This window comes from Mixophyes fleayi, chromosome 3 (assembly GCF_038048845.1).
Source record: "Mixophyes fleayi isolate aMixFle1 chromosome 3, aMixFle1.hap1, whole genome shotgun sequence".
NCBI lineage: Eukaryota > Metazoa > Chordata > Amphibia > Anura > Limnodynastidae > Mixophyes > Mixophyes fleayi.
This window is the reverse complement of record NC_134404.1, coordinates 78,373,883-78,391,113: the sequence shown is the minus strand read 5'-3', so window position 1 is coordinate 78,391,113 and position 17,231 is coordinate 78,373,883. Positions and strand designations below refer to the sequence as shown.

The window sequence follows — 17,231 nt, the reverse complement described above, 5'->3', positions numbered from 1 at the left end:
AAGTTAATGTTAGGTATGCACTTTAACTTGAAATAAAAAGTTTATTGTTGCTGGGCTCATTGTCCATGTGGACATCCCCCTCTACTGCCAAGTTAAGTGCAAACTCCACAGGCAAATTCAGTTGGAAATGCCACCTATAAATTGCTGAAATATTTTGTGCCTACCTATGAAGTCGATCCTGCTTCTTTCATGATCCTCTCAACATACAACACTAGCAATATGGTTGGTGCTTTATAAATAAAAGATAATTTTACTTTTAACAACATATTTTATTAATGTGTTACATGACGCTCCAATAAATATTAATAAAAACATACACATTATCAGAAAGCAAAGTGTACAATGTCCTAATGCAATCATTGTAATATTTTACAGATATTTAGTCTACACTATTTTCAAATGCCTAGTAAGTGTCTTGTTGCATTTTATTTTCCATTTGTAGAAACTGGTACAAGGCAGTGCATGGGTGTCTTGTTTTAACACAACATAATCTATGTACCATCCAAATAAAACGATAGTTAGATACATCACTTACTATTACACTACCTGCAACATAACCCCTTCCATGCCGGTAACTAATGATCTGCTTCCCAACCTCCCACTCATTGTCCTATTACTGTTACCTGTGCTGAAGCACTTGATGTAAAACAAGCCACCTTCTCACCAATGAATGTATTCAGCACAGGTAACTGCAATAGTAAGTTCGGGTGCAGAGCAGTGTGTACCGGGTGGAAGGGGTCAAGCTGCAGCAAAGTCTGCCTTTGGCAACAAGTAAACCTCCAACTGCTGTTGAACTACAAGTCTCAGCACACGAAGAGGTTGCTAGGGCATGCTGGGAGTTGTAGTTTTATAGCCGTCGGTGAGATACTGGTCACCGAGCCTTGCTCAGAGTCTGAGGTTCAGACCTCTACTATCCCCAGCGTGAAGTCACGTGGTAGCCAACTGCAGTCTGTCGTCACATCCGGCCCAGCTCGCCATCCAATGAGGCTGTATTTATGTCGGGCTGCTGAATATTCATTAGAGTCAGGCGGTAGCGGGGGGAGCGGTGCATGCAGGGGGCAGTGATCCAGTGATTCTCGGTGTGTGTGTGAGATCCAGGGCTCCCCACAGCCTATGCAGGCGCTATACCCCTATATATTCCCTGACCTCCTCCTCTGTGCAGCACTTGGTTGGGAGAGCTGCGCTGTGCAGCGGCTGGGGATTGGTAGTATGCTAGCGGGCCTACACACCACTCTGCAGTGACTGCTGGCCGAGGCTCTCCTCTTCTAGGTGAGGGGTCACCACAAGAACTCCACATCCCCGGGATTCCAGTCAGGACAAGGACAAAGGGTCCTCAGACCACCACTTCCCCAGGGGCCCTGCTCTCTCTTGTGTGTAGGGGAGAAGAATGAGAGAGAATGAGCCAGAGAGACACCTTGGTGCATCTGTTTGCTGGAGGGTAGGTACCTACATGACACTTGTCACTTCACCTTGCCATGTAATGGGTCACCTGGTGTGTGGTATTGGGAGATCTACATCCCATAACCTGTCCATGGTGTGTAAGCTTGGGTCCTGGTAACTCTTCTGCATGTGTTGTCTTGTAACCTCTATTATTTGACCTTCTTGTTCAATTCTTATATTTTACAAAATATATTTAATTGATTTATTGTAGGTTATTACAACTTGCTATACTGCATGGCACTTTTCATGGACATAAAGTCTATTCAAATCTACAATCAAGTTAAGTGTTTGTAGGATTGCAGCATAGCAACTGTTATACTATACATGGATTGCTGTCATTGTGGCCTGCACACATATATGATAATACCAGTCAAGCCATACACTCTACAATTACACTTCTGCATTTGGACAGTAGGAAAGGTATATTTTAGTCCAGTGATCTGTGCCAAATAGGGTTCTCAATGAAGACTGTCCCTGCAGGTGAATTTGTCAAAATTCTGAAGGACAGGGCAGTTGGAAAATGTTGTATTAATTAAGCCCTGAGCTGGAAACTTGGGGAAAAAACGTGGGTATTATATTTTTCTCCCTTGACCTGTTGTATTGTGGTGTGTTGTTGCCATTGACTGGAAACTTTACTGTATCTGAATAGTAGTGATATTTCTGTCCTATCCTTCTATCATATACTATTTTTTTTTTTTTTTGTGTGAATCTTGCATGCTTTATTGCTATTGCACAATATACTGTACAAAATATTTGACATTTTAGGTCACAAACTTGACTTTCTTTGGTATTTACCTTGGGGATAATTTCTATGTATGTTACTAATGTATGCTAGTAGAACTTGACACTGTAGTGAGGGAGTGGTAAAAGGCTGAGATACATTCTGCAGGTTCCGTTAAAACTTTATGTACATGAATTGTAGTGAAGTTACATTTTATGTAATATTCTAGCAAATAAGTGGTAACATTTGTAGCTTAAATCTCCTTCCCATTAAACTATCTGGACTGCAAAAGTTTTTGTATGGTCCCTTTAGGCAGCAGGGAGGCAGTGAAAGATAAGTTTGAGGGAGGATGACTGACACATGATGGTGAGTGTACATTGGCAGCTATACAGCAGCACAAGGGCAATGCCCTATCTAGTGTTGTGATAGCAGGAAATCAAATCGCATTGTTTCAGATTACAGAATTGTGTTCAGCATGTGCCAGGAGAGTGAAACTTGTGAAGTCTAAACATGATTTCCTCTAGACATAAGTCTCAATGTAACTTGTTACTTTTTCCATCACTGATTATGCCACAATACTGTGTGTATACTTTGTATAGCATGTGCAATGCTGCACTGTACCCTGGAACCTACCACTTCTCTTACGCACATTTTAATCTTTCGGATGTGAAAGGTGAGCTAAGGAAAGCCAAATAAACTTGCCATCATTTTAACAGTGGCACAGAGGCAGATAGTAATTTGTGTTGCACCTGTTCTATACGTTTTCACAAAGCAGAGAATGTAGAACTGAGTTTTGGGGATTTTTTTTGCCTCCATGTAGATGTTTAATTCTAACATAATGCAATATGTGCTGCTACCCAACCAGAAATTTGCTTCAATTAGACTTGGACAAGTTACATTTATGAAGGCATATCCATCTGTTCTATGATCCATAGTTTACAACAGAGGCTGCAAATTTTCAATTTTTTTTTTTAATTTTTTACAAATTATCTATTTGCATCCATTTCAATCAGCATGTATTTATTTGTACTCTTCAACTACATACCACTGCAAACTGCTAGTAGTGTTTATTTCATGATCAGAGCCTCTATTGTGCACATTCTATATTGTATAACTGTGGCAGAAAGTTATGACACAGGCATACAGGTTCTCCTATAGAGTGCCACAGAGTTGTATTACATAAATAGTAGTGGTTTAGAGTACTATTGCATGCTTATTAATATTTGACCATTTATAGGGGATAAAAAGCCACAGCACTAACAGCATCATGTTAACAGGCTTTGAAAGAATAGGATGGAACACAAACTGTTAGGCATATGCTATAGATTATGAAAGTGTATTGTTATTGCATAAAAACATCAGTATATTGGGTTTTGTAAGGAAACCAATCTTGTGTCCCATTTATAAAACATGATACTTATGTAATCCGGTAATACTTGTTAATATTCATAGTTATATTGACCAGTACATTGTGATTAAAATTACTGCAGATAATATTGTTGGTGCTACTGCAAAATTGGTATGGTTGGAAAAATTGGATTATTGGCCCGTGTGATACCAATGAAACAGTGTTAAGAAATATTATTTACTGGGAAAAGTGACTTGGTTTTTGTGTACATTAAAATGTTTATTTTAGTATTGTGCACAGCGTGTTATCTATCATGTAAAGCTGGAGAGTGAACTTCTCCAGAGAGTTGCCATTCATTGTTTTGTCTCGCTGCCGTATAGTAGGCCAAAGGTCACAGAGTAGTAATGTATAGCAGATCTGTGGGCTGTTTCTAGGAAGAAAGAGGAATTACTTGTAAGGGCAGCATTTTTCGAGTCACAACTTAGAACTGTACAGTCAGGATAAACTCCGTTTTAATGCCTAGTTAAAGTTACTCAAGGGCACACAATGATTTATGTTACGAATAATGTAAGCGTTTCAGTGTTCTGGCTTGCTACGTGTATAAGATAGCTCTGATCACATTATATTGCAGTTACATTGAAGTCACCTTGGTAAAATGTTGCTCTTCACAGCTCAGATCTGTTTGACCAATTATTATATAGTATGTGGTTCTTACAGAATGTTGGCGTTTTTTCTTTTGTGTTCCTTTTGTGTTTTTTTTTTTTTGTTTTTTTTCCCTAAACTTTAAACCTGTTGGGAACAAATAAAATAATAGTGCGTGAAATATAATGGCTGCTTTTACATGTACAACAGAAATTCTGGACTGCTTAATTTGTATATTCTAAATCTGCCCCCTACACTCTGCAAGATGATATTGCTAAAGTGCAAATTTGCTCCATTTTTCTTTGCTTTGCTTCCAGTTGTAAATGAGGCTTGTTGTACTTGGATCATCCACTGACTTTGAATGGAGCTATGGCTTGAATATGTAGGCCTGAGCATAATGCTCTGTATAGTTCTGTAGTGCGGGACTGAAGATAATCAGCCAGTGTGGCCTGTCTGAACTCTTCTGCCTATATGCAGTTCTTATATTTGTGAAAAGGCAGCAGTCTACCACAATCTTATTTTCATACATATGCCCACCAGCATAGAAAAAAAGCAATCTTTTTACCCCCTTTGAATATATTTGCTAAATTTGCTATTTTTATGTGAGTCACAGTGGCTTACTTTGACATATGTGCTGGTAAAATATGCTTGCATGTTTAACTCTTCTCTCTTAAAATAAATGAATCTAGATTTTGATGTTACATGATTAATTTTACTTGCTGTTTTAACTTCTAATGGCTAAAACGCCCATTTCTAGAGATTGGTCCTTGCCACTGTCTCCACACACAGGCCTTGTGCGTTTCCTGCTATGAAGGTGAGGCCTGTCCTAATAACACCTCAGGTTTCAGCTTCTGTTACAGTATGTCACAGGTAACTTTCATCTGACCTATCTTCAGTTGCTTGTTTAAGGATATTGAAATGAGTTTGAGCAGTCAAGTGGCATAGGTGTAGTGGTCTGTTTGTTTTGTTTTAGTTTAAATAAATTTCCCAGGGCATTCGTTTTTATATCTACTTTTTTCTTGAAACTGCTGTTCTGAACCAGCTTAATAGAATTAAACATGATTAAAGCTTGTGTTCTGTGGTTTGTTGAATCCACATATGTGTTATAACCGGTATTGGGTATAAGTGGAATCTATAAAAAGACAACAGCTGAAGGACATGACATGATAATGTATGCATGCCATTTTTCTCTGTACTATAAGTATAGATTTCTTTTATTAGCTATCATTTGGACTTCCGGTTCCATTGCTGTTCCTGTATTGCACATGTTTCTAGAAACCTGTACATACTTATCAGAAATATTGTTAATATTATGTGTTACAGCTTTATCTATTCTATACTATTTCCATGTATTTAAAATTGATAGCAAGATGTCACTTTTAATGTCCTTAATTAGTAAATAGTCACAGTTGATATGACACAATGTCTGTCCCTAACTTAACATAACTCACAAAATGTGCTTTTCTATGGTTATATTGAGAATGCTGGAAGCTCAGATTGTAAAGTTGCTAAATATTTATTTTTCACTATTTACCCCATGTAAATGATTGGCAAGTGCCCCCTAATCGGAGTCAATTTATTGATGTAAATGTTGTCTAGAGCCCTCTTTGAACCTAAGGTACATAGGGGTACATGTAGCTCGAGTTGAGAACCTAGGTCCTTTTGCTCTACGGGCAGCTTCCTAGGCTTTAATAACCAGTCCCACTGTTGTAGCAAGTAGTATGAACACAGAGTGGGATTATTAATGTTGCACAGTGTAACAATACAGTGCACTGTATAGAGATTGTTCTAGTTACCGGCACACACTTTTTATTGTGTTTGTTTGCGTATTTATTTTCCTGACCAGTCAGCAGGCTAATTAAGTGCTTTGTTTTAATTACTCTTGAACCCTGGGTCTCGGTCACTTGCTCAGGCAGGGATTATACTTTTCCCTCCTTTGTTTCCCTGTCACTTCAAGCCTTTACTGCCAAGACCCACAGCACAAATGTTTTTTTGTCCCTTAATTAGGACATGTTGCTCTGTGTACGCTGCTTTTGTGTACACACTTCTTTTAGAATTAATGAATTTAAAAAAAAAAAAAAAATCTCTAGACAGTATGCCCATTCCAAATCTTGGTGCACATGTCGGCCTGTTAATAGGGCACATGCTGGCTTGTATGCTCCTGCCAAGGATTTAGAGCTTTATGCCAAGTTTGCTGGTGGCAAGCTAGTGTCCAGTAGTGGAATTTAGGGTGGAAATAGGTGTTCATTATTGTACCCAATAACTGGTAAATGGCTAAAAACTGTATTCTGCTTTCTAAAAAAACAAATGTAATGTAGGTGTACTACGCATCATTTATATGCATATGGATACATGTTTGTAGCCTAGATCAGTTTAAAGATATTGTAAGGATTTTCAATTTGAGGTTCATAACCAGGAGAGAGAGCACTCAATAAGTAGATCTGTCCTTTAACGCTCTTTGTGCTGTAAGATCTATGTTCATGTGTTTCATCGAACATGAAAAATTAAGGGAATAAACTCTGCTCATAAGTATATTTTCTCTTTCTGAGGCAGAGCAGCTTCTAGCAGTGGACCAGTCTGTGTTTTGGAAAGGTTTCTGCTGGCACAATGGCAGTGCTGTGTGAGTCAGACTGATGAAAATAGACATCTATGAGGTTTTCACTCTCCTCCTTCTGGATTTATCCAATCGGACTTGAGAGGTGGATAGTATATGACCAACATCCCCATGGGCCCTTGGTTTCACAATATTCTTTTCATTATGCTTATTTTTTTTAGATTAAATATAAAGATATCATAGTTTTGTTTCTGTTTTTTTGCTTTTTGTCAATAGTTTGAAAAGTAAATGCTCATATTGGTTTTTGCACAATGTTAAAGTTTGACACTTCGGGTTCAAGTGCATAGACAACCATATGTCTAAATTAATCCCTGTGGGAAAAACACTTTCTCAGCTATGCATAGCAGATTCTCCTTTTGTAGTGGCCACAATTCTTTAGAGATACCAGCCCTAATTCCCCTCCCTATCCTGCCATCTTTGAAAAGAGGATCCAATCAGAGGGTCCTCTACAGTGTTTTCCTCAGAAAATTTCGCCAGCCAAGTTAGCATCCAGGTGGCGGCAGTTATAATACTTTGATAATAATGAAAAAAGTTGGAGGTTATTGCCCACGCCTGCCAGGACTGGTCAGACTGGTGGTCAGTGGGCTAACACACACTGCTGGCTGTAGTGCTCACATAGTGCCTGTTATATAATAGGAGAAACAATGGTTTATTCCATTATAATAAAACCGTGTAACCTTGTTGGGCTCTAAGAGCCAGGTAGCAAGTAAAAACAGCTGGATGGAGCAGCTGGGAAATAGGTGCTCGGGGAGAACACTATTTATTATCCACCAGTGCTGGACAAATTTCTGGAGCTAGACAACCAGCCTGTTTAAAAAAAAAAATGTTGGAAGGCATTTCTAATAAGGTCAACGTATGCACTTTTTCCCTGCTTCTTTAAAAAGTCAAATGGCTCATAGATTGAAGTAACTAGCTGAATTATGCTTTATATTGTCCACCATTATTTATACACACATTTGCACATTTATTAAAGGGACAGTTCCTAAAATGGAAATTGTCTTTTTAATGAGGTTTGAAAGCACATTGCCCACAGGCAAACATATATGTGGAGAAAGGTGAAGAGGGAATAATATGTAGTTTTTATTTCGCTTTACAGTCTGTGATGCATTCTAATAACCACAATTTACTAAACATTCATAAAGTGTCTTGTCTCACTATATCACTAGTTCTCACGTATTTTGGGTCATTCTACAAAGTGGCTGTCTCCACTGGTATAAACAGATCTGTGCTTGATCACCTAATGATGGTAATACAATTTCATGTGTCCTGTATTACTAATCATTTTGAACTGATGAGGTTAACCTGTCTAAAAAATGATTTAATAAAACAGTCTAGAAGATGGCTAAAGTATGTAAAGCATTCAGTAGGTTATCTGTATAAGAAATATTTAGCAGTATCATTTATACAGCCAGCAGATAAGCAAACACAAGGTAATTGCAACAAACTAAACCATCTATTCTGTTACAGCCCCTATGTAAAGGTTATTATGTTGAATTTAGTGATGTGCAGTATAATACCAAGCTCACTCTGACGCTTACCACACATGAGCTCACCTGAATCTACCAGTGCTTGCAGGACAGTATCCTCTTGGCCGTGGCTAGGCTGGGGACTGTCCTTGCCTATTACTCTTTTATACATGCCATTTATACCCCATTCATACTGCACCAAAATCCCGGGTTTTTGCCGGGGCGAGCTCAAACGACCCGGGTCTTGGTGCAGTATGAATGGTACAAGTCTAAAAACCCGGGATTTATCAAGGGGTAATTCCCGGGTCGGACCCGGGTTGCCTGCACTATGAATGGTGCAACCCGGGTTTTTCAAGCCGGGTTGCACAGAAAACAAGCTGATTGACTGTCTGACCTGTAATGCTCACAATATTTACATTAACTGCATACATAAAACCAGGAAAAAAAACTCGAGAGGAAAACCACAGTATGGACTGCAACAACTACTTCTATCATCCACACTATAAGAAACAAACGAAAGAGAAAGGTCGCACATACTTTACATAGGTGACTAAAGTACGGAGCGGTGAGCAGTACAGAACGGAATTGGTGGAAACACTGAAGAAATGTCTGATTGTTTACAAATGATACAATGGAACAATAAAAATTAAAATATCTTATAAGATACACTCACACATCTTTATGGACAAAACAGCCGAAAAGCAGACTATTACAAAAAAAAATGTTTTCAGCCAATGAAAACTGCTCTGGTGATGACTCCCACAAATTGCCAGGGCACAGACTTGTGCAGTATGAATGGGGTCAACTCGGGAAATTCCCGGGGTCCGAGGTGCAGTATGAATGGTGTTTCTGAGCTGGGACGCTCCGAGCCCCGGCAAAAACCCGGCTTGAAAAACTCGGGATATTGCCGGGGCGGCAGTATGAAAGCGGTATTACTCTTCATTTCTAAAAGTGCCCAGGGTTTCAGTCACATCTGCTTCTGTCAAAACATTGTATATGGTGGGGAAAAATAATAAGAGTAGTCCCATGTGTGGAAGATTCTTTGAGACAAAAGTTCTAACATTTTCATTGGAATTCTATCCACTGAAAGTTCTGTTCTATTTGAGTCTAAGGCACATCTCCCATTTTTGTCAATCAGATTATAATCTATTAAAAATTAAATGTTGCCCATTTTTTTTCCCCTGAATGTTGCTCAACTTTCCCTAGAATTCTATTTCTATGCAGGATGCTTGGTTCATGGTGTGCAGCTTGTGCTCTTTGCTGGACCATTAAACATGTGACCAGCATTGTGTGTTTTTCCTTGGGAAACCAATGTAATTTCTGCCTTAATGAACTTCTCAGAGGCAGTTAGAGACCCGAGCCCTTGTCTGTTTCATTCGTCATTCAGTAATGCAGCTTTTACTCGTAAAATATGCTTGTTTTTTTTTGTCAGGGCCATGTTGCATTAACTACACTCGCTGCGGAAAAATCCCAATTAAAAATAATTTTAAAAACAAACAGCAGTACAGCAGCTCTAATGTCTACTAAACCTTTAGCAGGGAGTCTAGCGCTATATTCTTGCGAGGCTAGTGTAGAGGAGTTCCAGGGAATCATTTTGCGACAGTAAGCGCCCATGAATAGCCTATAGTCCATGTTGGGAGCTGCTCGCCATTTTCCAATGCAGAGAATGAAGATGTTGTGGAAAGTGAGCAGCTTAGTGTGTGTATGTGTGTGTGTGTGTGTGTGTGTGTATATATATATATATATATATATATATATATATATATCACCACATTTAATTTATATTGTACCAGCAAACTCCGTAGTGCTTTAATGTCTGTTTGTGTATATATTTACTGATATATGACTTTATTTTAGCTGTTTCCCATTTATTTTTATAACCTGTATCTCTACCCCCCACCCACCCCTAGAGTAACTTATTTTGGGCAGTATCCATAGTTCCATGATAACTGTGGGTCCACTGCTGATGTTGCCATACAGCTGCCAGGTCCTGGCCATAAGATTTCATGATTGCAGGATTTGATGGAATCCTCAGGCTTTCCGGCTCACTTATGGCTGCAAGTGAACATAAATGTGAGCATAATCTGATAATAAATTATAGAATAGTGCTTTTTTTTTTTTTTTTTTTCTTTCTTTTAAATGTATATATTTCTTTAGATATTGGAGATATTCATGGAGAGCACCCCAATAGACTTCTCATTTTTGGACACATTACTTGTATAAAATGTACATTTATAAGATGATTCCGGTGCATATAGTTTCTACCCTCCCCTTTTCTGAATACACACGGGTATTGGTATCTGATATACTTGTAACCTCTCATAGCCAGGAGGTAAGTTCGGTTACTGAATCTTTACTGTGTAAGAAGGGTAGGTTTTCGGATGATACAACTATAGTATTGCTGCTTTCTCATAGTATTTTCTAATCTAAAATCCATCTGCCTGTGTAACTGTCCCTGGTAACCAAGAAAAGTTTGCAGTTGAAGGAAATTGGTGCAAGAAGAAGGGATACAGTTATAATACTGCTAGAAACAGGATCGGTATGTAGGGGCTGCTTCCTGTGTGCCTCATATTTTCATAGTTTGTTTGTTTTTATCCCGCTGAATGCACCCAAAAGTCAATTATGGTTTTACTGGCAAAGTATGTACATACGTGATTAACGGTAAATAAAATATTGCAAAATGTGGAATTTCTCTTAAGCCACATCTCATCTGCTCCTTTGGGTCTGAATCATGAACTTCTTCTTTCTATTAAGATACTGCAATCACGATTTTGCTCTTCTGGCTTATTTACAGATGTGGGGGCACTGTTGGTGCCATATTAACATGTCCATTGGAAGTTGTGAAGACCAGGCTGCAGTCCTCATCGGTGACTTTCTACATCTCTGAAGTTCAGCTGAACACCATGAATGGCGCCAGCGTTAACAGAGTGGCAAGAGTGTCCCCTGGACCACTGCACTGTCTTAAGTAAGAGCTAATTAGAGACTATACATTGTCAGAACACACAGCAGTGAGACAATAGCTTCTAGCTTTCAATGTGTGTGGTTATTCTCTCGCTGCATATAAGTGATGGTAGCATCATAGGAGGCAGGAACTGCAGAGAATAAAGCGGAGATGTAAGCTGCGGACAGACCAGTGTACGTCGTGCACCCCTCCTTTCCTGATGGATGCACCATCAGTAAATTGCTTCCTGAGTGGTTGACTTGGAGCCAATGAACCATTTTAAACTGATCCTTATATATAACATGCCCCATATAGTTAAACCATCTGTGAATGTTTTTGGTTTGTTCTATTTTGCTAAAATGTTTGCCTTTCAGCCTGATTAGACCTCATTAGAGAAAGCGAGAAGGATGTGTGAAAGTAATACAGGACAATGTTGATCACTGTGTACATTGTGTGTGTGATATCCTGCTGACTATTGTTGTAACAGGTGCCTCTTAGGACCAAGAGCCTTTTTTTAATATTCCATAATTCTTGCTTCCAGGCTGCTCGGGCCCACATCTAACCAGTTGCTCCATTAATTAACAAAGCCATTTGTTACATTAGGTCTTGAGGCCTGTCTTTCTAGATCCAGACTGAAAATTACTCTCCCCTAACATCACACAAAAGAACAAATAATAATCCGTAAACTGAGAAATTGTTATACTTCCTGCAGTAAACTTTTTTAACTGAATGACAATACTAGTAGCTAGTGTTTACACTTTAAAGGAGCAAACTGTTTATCATTGCCCATAGATATGTAGCCCCATGGTTATTAATTCTAAGTTAGTTTATTTAATTTGAATAATATCATACTGGGCAGCAGTCCTATCTGTTCAGTTCTCCACTCTCATCCATTTCATCACCTGGGTATAGCCTCTAAACCAGAATATTAACATTCCTGCATTAAGCCAAACACATGGTGCATTTAGTCATTATTTATGTGTTTGGGAGCTTCCCTAAATATTTGGGAGTGGTTAGAAATAGCCAGCACTTATCCAATGGATTACAACAATAAGACAAAACATTTTGTAATCCTATAGAAATTATAAATCCGTGTTGTGGTTTTTTGTTTGGTTTTTTTTCTTGACGCTGTTGAGTTCAAATACAACTTTAAGATACAGGAGTCTGTAAGAAGTTATTTATAATGTATTACTCTGGTTGTTTCTAAATGTTTGCAGAAGAACTGTACTGTAGACTTAGAATAGGTTACAATAAAGGTTAAGCTGGTTACACTCGGCAATATCAGACTGGATAATAGGCATATGGCCTGGTTATTGCAGTGTATGTTACCCTATGATAAGAGCATTAGCAGACATTGCTTGTGCCATGTGGCAGTAATGCTGCGTGTGGATAGTATTAGGAAGATAGAGAGCTGTACTTTGCAAGTACTGAACACAATCATGGATTCTTCTAAATCCGTTACAAACTAGGGAAAATCTCCTGAGCAACAAAGAACCGGAATTGGAAAGAGGACAAAGAGCATCCCAATCCACTAATAAATAAAATGTAACTTTAATTTCCACATTAAAATAATAGTTACCCTACCAGAAGGGAGAATGGTGAAATATTAAAAACAAATGACCTAACTTATAAAGTAAGACATCACTAATTTATTAAGGATGCAGTATTATTTATTTTCATCAAGCGTGCAATAATCAGTTTATATTGCTAGAGGGGACGCACAAATTATTTGTATCTATATATGGGACACTACTTTGAATTGTATTTAATTTCTCAGGGGGGGGGGGGGGCTACATTTGTAGTGCACACTGTTGTAGAACTGTAGGTGTGTGGTGCCACAAGAGCATGCACTGCCTTTTAACACTTTGCCCCTGTTACACCCCAGAAGGGGCTCAATACGACATAGCATCGAGTCGGGACTCTCTGTATGCGGGGACCTGAACAAATATTTATTTTTGTTTTATTGCCCCCACTCAGCAGAGGATGCTGAGTAGAGCTGGGCTGGAAGCTATTTGGTAAAACTAGATGTTTCTTATCCAGTTCTGCTATACTGCATGCAGATTAGAGTTTGTAGATCACAATACAATGGGTGTAGTTTGATCTTGTAGGCTCCAAACTGCAGGATCGTAAATCTGATGTGTGGTAGTTTCCAAACTGTAACAAAAAGCGTCTTTTAGTAAATTTACCCCCAGGTCTTTGTGTTGCAACAAATCTGTAGATTACTGAATGTACACAGACTATGACAATTTACAGGAATTATTTTTTTTTTGTTTGGAAATATGTCATTGTTTTTAATGTGAATAAGTTTAAGTTACCTAAGTTAAGTTAATATTATAAATAGTCTGTTTACAAAACAAGAAGTTTAACAGTCCTTTTCTTTCTTATAGTTTGTCTTTTATTGTATTGTGTATTTGTTTTCCAGGATAATTTTGCAGAAGGAGGGTCCTCGCTCACTCTTCAGAGGTCTGGGCCCCAACTTAGTGGGTGTGGCTCCTTCCAGGTATTGTCATTTAATCAAAGACACAATGTCATATTCTATCATAAACCATAGATGCCCGCTGTATTGATTTACTGTAGCTGTGCTGATAATTCAGTTGTCTTGTTTAAAGCCACCTTTGTAATAAGTCATGCCTGTAATTTCCATGGTAAAGGATGTTTAATTATAAATTGTAACTTCCCTAAATAACAAAGCCTGTAATAATGGTAAGCCTAGCACATGATGTTGCAGAAAAGGCATGATTTCTCCAACCACTGTTCTTTCCTTAGTTTTCTGAATTCCTTAAGGCCACAGCAATGTCACATCTCTGATCTTCATGTAGAAGAAAGTCTGGTAATTGCCAAGTTGTCAAATCAAAATGTGCCATTAATTCTGCAATGATGTATGATGGTTCAAGTTTCTTTGCAGAAGGGGGATCAATAATAAAGTGTTTGCTTTAAGTATAATAGTACATTTTCATGGGAAATTGGAAATTGAAAAGTGACATGTTTAAGTGCAGTCTAGAGAGAAATGTATGACTTATTTCCTCCTCCTCCAGCAAAATATTTATTAAGGAAAAGCTTTTGGATCTAGTATACTTCGACAATATCATTTAAACTGTTACACAATGAACATACTGTATTTACAAATTGATGATTGGTACAAGAAGGGCCATTCACAGGGAAAGGTGAATGACACTGATCAGCAGAACTTTATTCTAAATTCTCTAAATATAGTTTTAGAGTTCACACAAGGGCAAAGAATAAGCTTCCTGCAAACTTGTACAGCCGCACAAATATATTAGGCTCTATCAAGAAATATGTATGGTTAGTTTAGAGTATATGAACATATACTGAGAAATGCATTCACAACTAAATGGGGTGATAGCAATTCAGTTAAAGGGTTTTTTGTTTAGAGAATGTTTACAGGAGAAATACTTTTAAGTAAATGTTAGTACTTGTCTATGGAAGTTGTGGATCTTTACAACGATGTGACAGTCAATATAACATTGCAAAAAGAAAATGGTAAACAGTATTTTTATTTTTTTGTATGTACCTCTTTATTTTTAATGTAAAGAATATTGTTTTTTACATGGTGTCATTTAAATTATTTGGTTAATTGAAGAAAAGTTTGTAAAGACCACAATTTCTGTGACGTTGCTATCTAAACGTTAGATAATACTTTTATTTGTGCAAGGAAGAACCGGGCCCTGATCCTGTGATCTGTATCTCTTTGCAGGGCCATCTACTTTGCAGCTTACTCCAGCTGTAAAGAAAGACTGAACCACGTGTTTGCAGCAGATTCCACACAGGTGCATATGGTCTCTGCTGGCGCAGCAGGTAATTATCTGCAGTTGTAACAGATTGGTGTTAGTGGGGATAGGCATTTGTACTAGTACCAATAGTTTGCTCATCTTGAAATGACACAATCTGAGGTTTGGGTTACCAACATCACATTCCTTGTTTAATTACTGCAATGCACCCTTCCCCTTCCCCCACATATGGATATGTCTTGTCTCCTATAGATGACCCACTTTTCTTTTTAACTGTACCTTTTCTATCCCTCCTATGTATCTTTCACTCTTTCTACAAATGCTTCATTACTGTGTGTCACTTTTTTGTCCTAGGAGTCTCAAATTTTTGAAGCACTGTCTGCTGATCTGTCATCTAGGTCTTAGAGTCAAAAATGTAGAGCGACTGTATGTTACTGAAGAAATTGTTAAAAAAGCCCAAAAAAACCCATTATGATTGTGTATACTGCATCTGAGAGAAGTGCACATAATTTAATTCCTTTTTTCACCCTTGATTTTAATTTACTTGGGATATATTTACTAAACTGCGGGTTTGAAAAAGTAAAGATGTTATCTACAGCAACCAATCAGATTGTAGTTGTCACTTTGTAGAATGGACTAAATAAATGATAATTAGAATCTGATTGCTTGCTATAGGCAACATCTCCACTTTTTCAAACCCACCGTTTTGTAAATATACTCCTAAATGTATAAAGACTCAACAATTGAACCAGAATTGACCGTGTTTTTTTTTTTGTTTTTTTTTGGGGGTTTTTTTTTTGGTTTTTTAAAAAAAAACAAAAAAACATTTTTACCTCCCTGACCAGCCCATTTGATATGTGCTTATTTCATACCTCTTGATAAAGAGGGTTCTACTTTCCATCTGGATCACTATTTATTTTTATTTTATTTTTTTTAAATAAAAACCTGCTTTAACATGTACTATTTTTCTCCACATACAATGGATTTTCTGTGTATAATTAATACATTCAGCATAGGAGATCACTAATGATTACCATTTTGAGCTTCATTGACATTATGTGGTGAATGTGGAAGAGCTGAGGTGCTTACAGAATGCCCATGTATTAAGCAAATGTTAAGGCTGCAGCATAGCTCCATGATTATGTTGAAACAAATTACAATGAATACAAGCTATACGTCTATAAATGTAACCGATATGTAAATTTAGAAAAGCACGCAAAAAATGCTAAACACGTTTTAAGAACAGATGTGATTAAAATCCTACATTCTTCCAAATCATGGAAGTAATTACAAATGCCATTTTTTTGTTCTTTCAAAATTGTTATGATCGTTCTCTAAAAAAAAAAAAATGCCACTGTCTAAGGGATAAAGACGGGCTCATACACGTTGCCAAAGCAATAACCCTGCACGTGTATTTGTGCCTTTTCGACTACTTATTCTTTATAGGTTAGTTTCATATTTATATAGAGTTGTACACTATTTTTCTTTGCTTTTGATCATTGACATCTTGTAAAACACTAATTTTACAAACCCTATAGTCTGAGCGAGTTGGTTTAGTTTCTGATTTAATGCAGTGTGAAAATATATGGTCTCATCCAAAATTGGTAAATCCGCTTTTTCAGTGACTCTGCTAGCAAAAAAAATTAATAAATAAAAACCTGTAATCTGACCCTTGCCTTTATTTCTGGGTAAGTATTTTATAGCGATAACTAATAGAGCTAATATTGGAAATAATTCTTTTAGTTAACTTTAGATATTGTACTGGTTGAATTACTAATTTTAACGTCATTATTAAACTTCATGTTTTTAGATATATTTAGCGCCATTAAATTGGATAATAAAATAATTCTTACAAAATGCCAAACTGCTATATTGTAGAAGATTCTATTGCTCTTCTCGTGAACACTTTGTTCATATGTTTTATGTATTTTCTTTAAGTGTCATTTATGCAATCCATCTTATTTTTAATACACTTTTCTTATCTGTTCTATATATATCTTTTTATTTTTGTTTCTTCTCCTGTAAGTCTAAACCTTTTGTTTTGTGAAATCCTTTCCGTGGGTTTCATTGGTACGCAATGTTGTGGACCGCTGCTTGTTGTTGTGATACAGAAAAGCCTGTGTCTATTTTAGGCATTTACTGTACATTTCAACTGTGAAAGGCGCGAGATTGTGTCATCTCATGCTCGCCCCCTGCAGGTCTCGTCCTGCGGAAATATGGACTAAGTTTAACCTCGTGAGTACTTGACCCAGCTTCTCTCTGCAGCCAAAAGCGTAAGAACCGCACATTGGAATTGTAATTGCCTTTTTT

At 37.6% G+C, this 17,231-nt stretch overlaps 1 protein-coding gene across 1 annotated transcript in view; it reads left to right on the top strand.

Annotated features, from left to right (window-relative positions):
* The first annotated feature begins 963 nt into the window (after positions 1-963).
* The window catches only part of SLC25A36 (solute carrier family 25 member 36), a 30,924-nt gene continuing 14,656 nt past the window's right edge, over positions 964-17,231 (top strand). The window contains exons 1-4 of the mRNA XM_075201885.1: positions 964-1,438; positions 11,026-11,196; positions 13,595-13,672; positions 14,888-14,988. Coding sequence (XP_075057986.1) covers positions 1,398-1,438; positions 11,026-11,196; positions 13,595-13,672; positions 14,888-14,988 — 391 coding nt within the window. The 5' untranslated portion in view covers positions 964-1,397. The remainder of the gene's footprint in view (positions 1,439-11,025; positions 11,197-13,594; positions 13,673-14,887; positions 14,989-17,231) is intronic.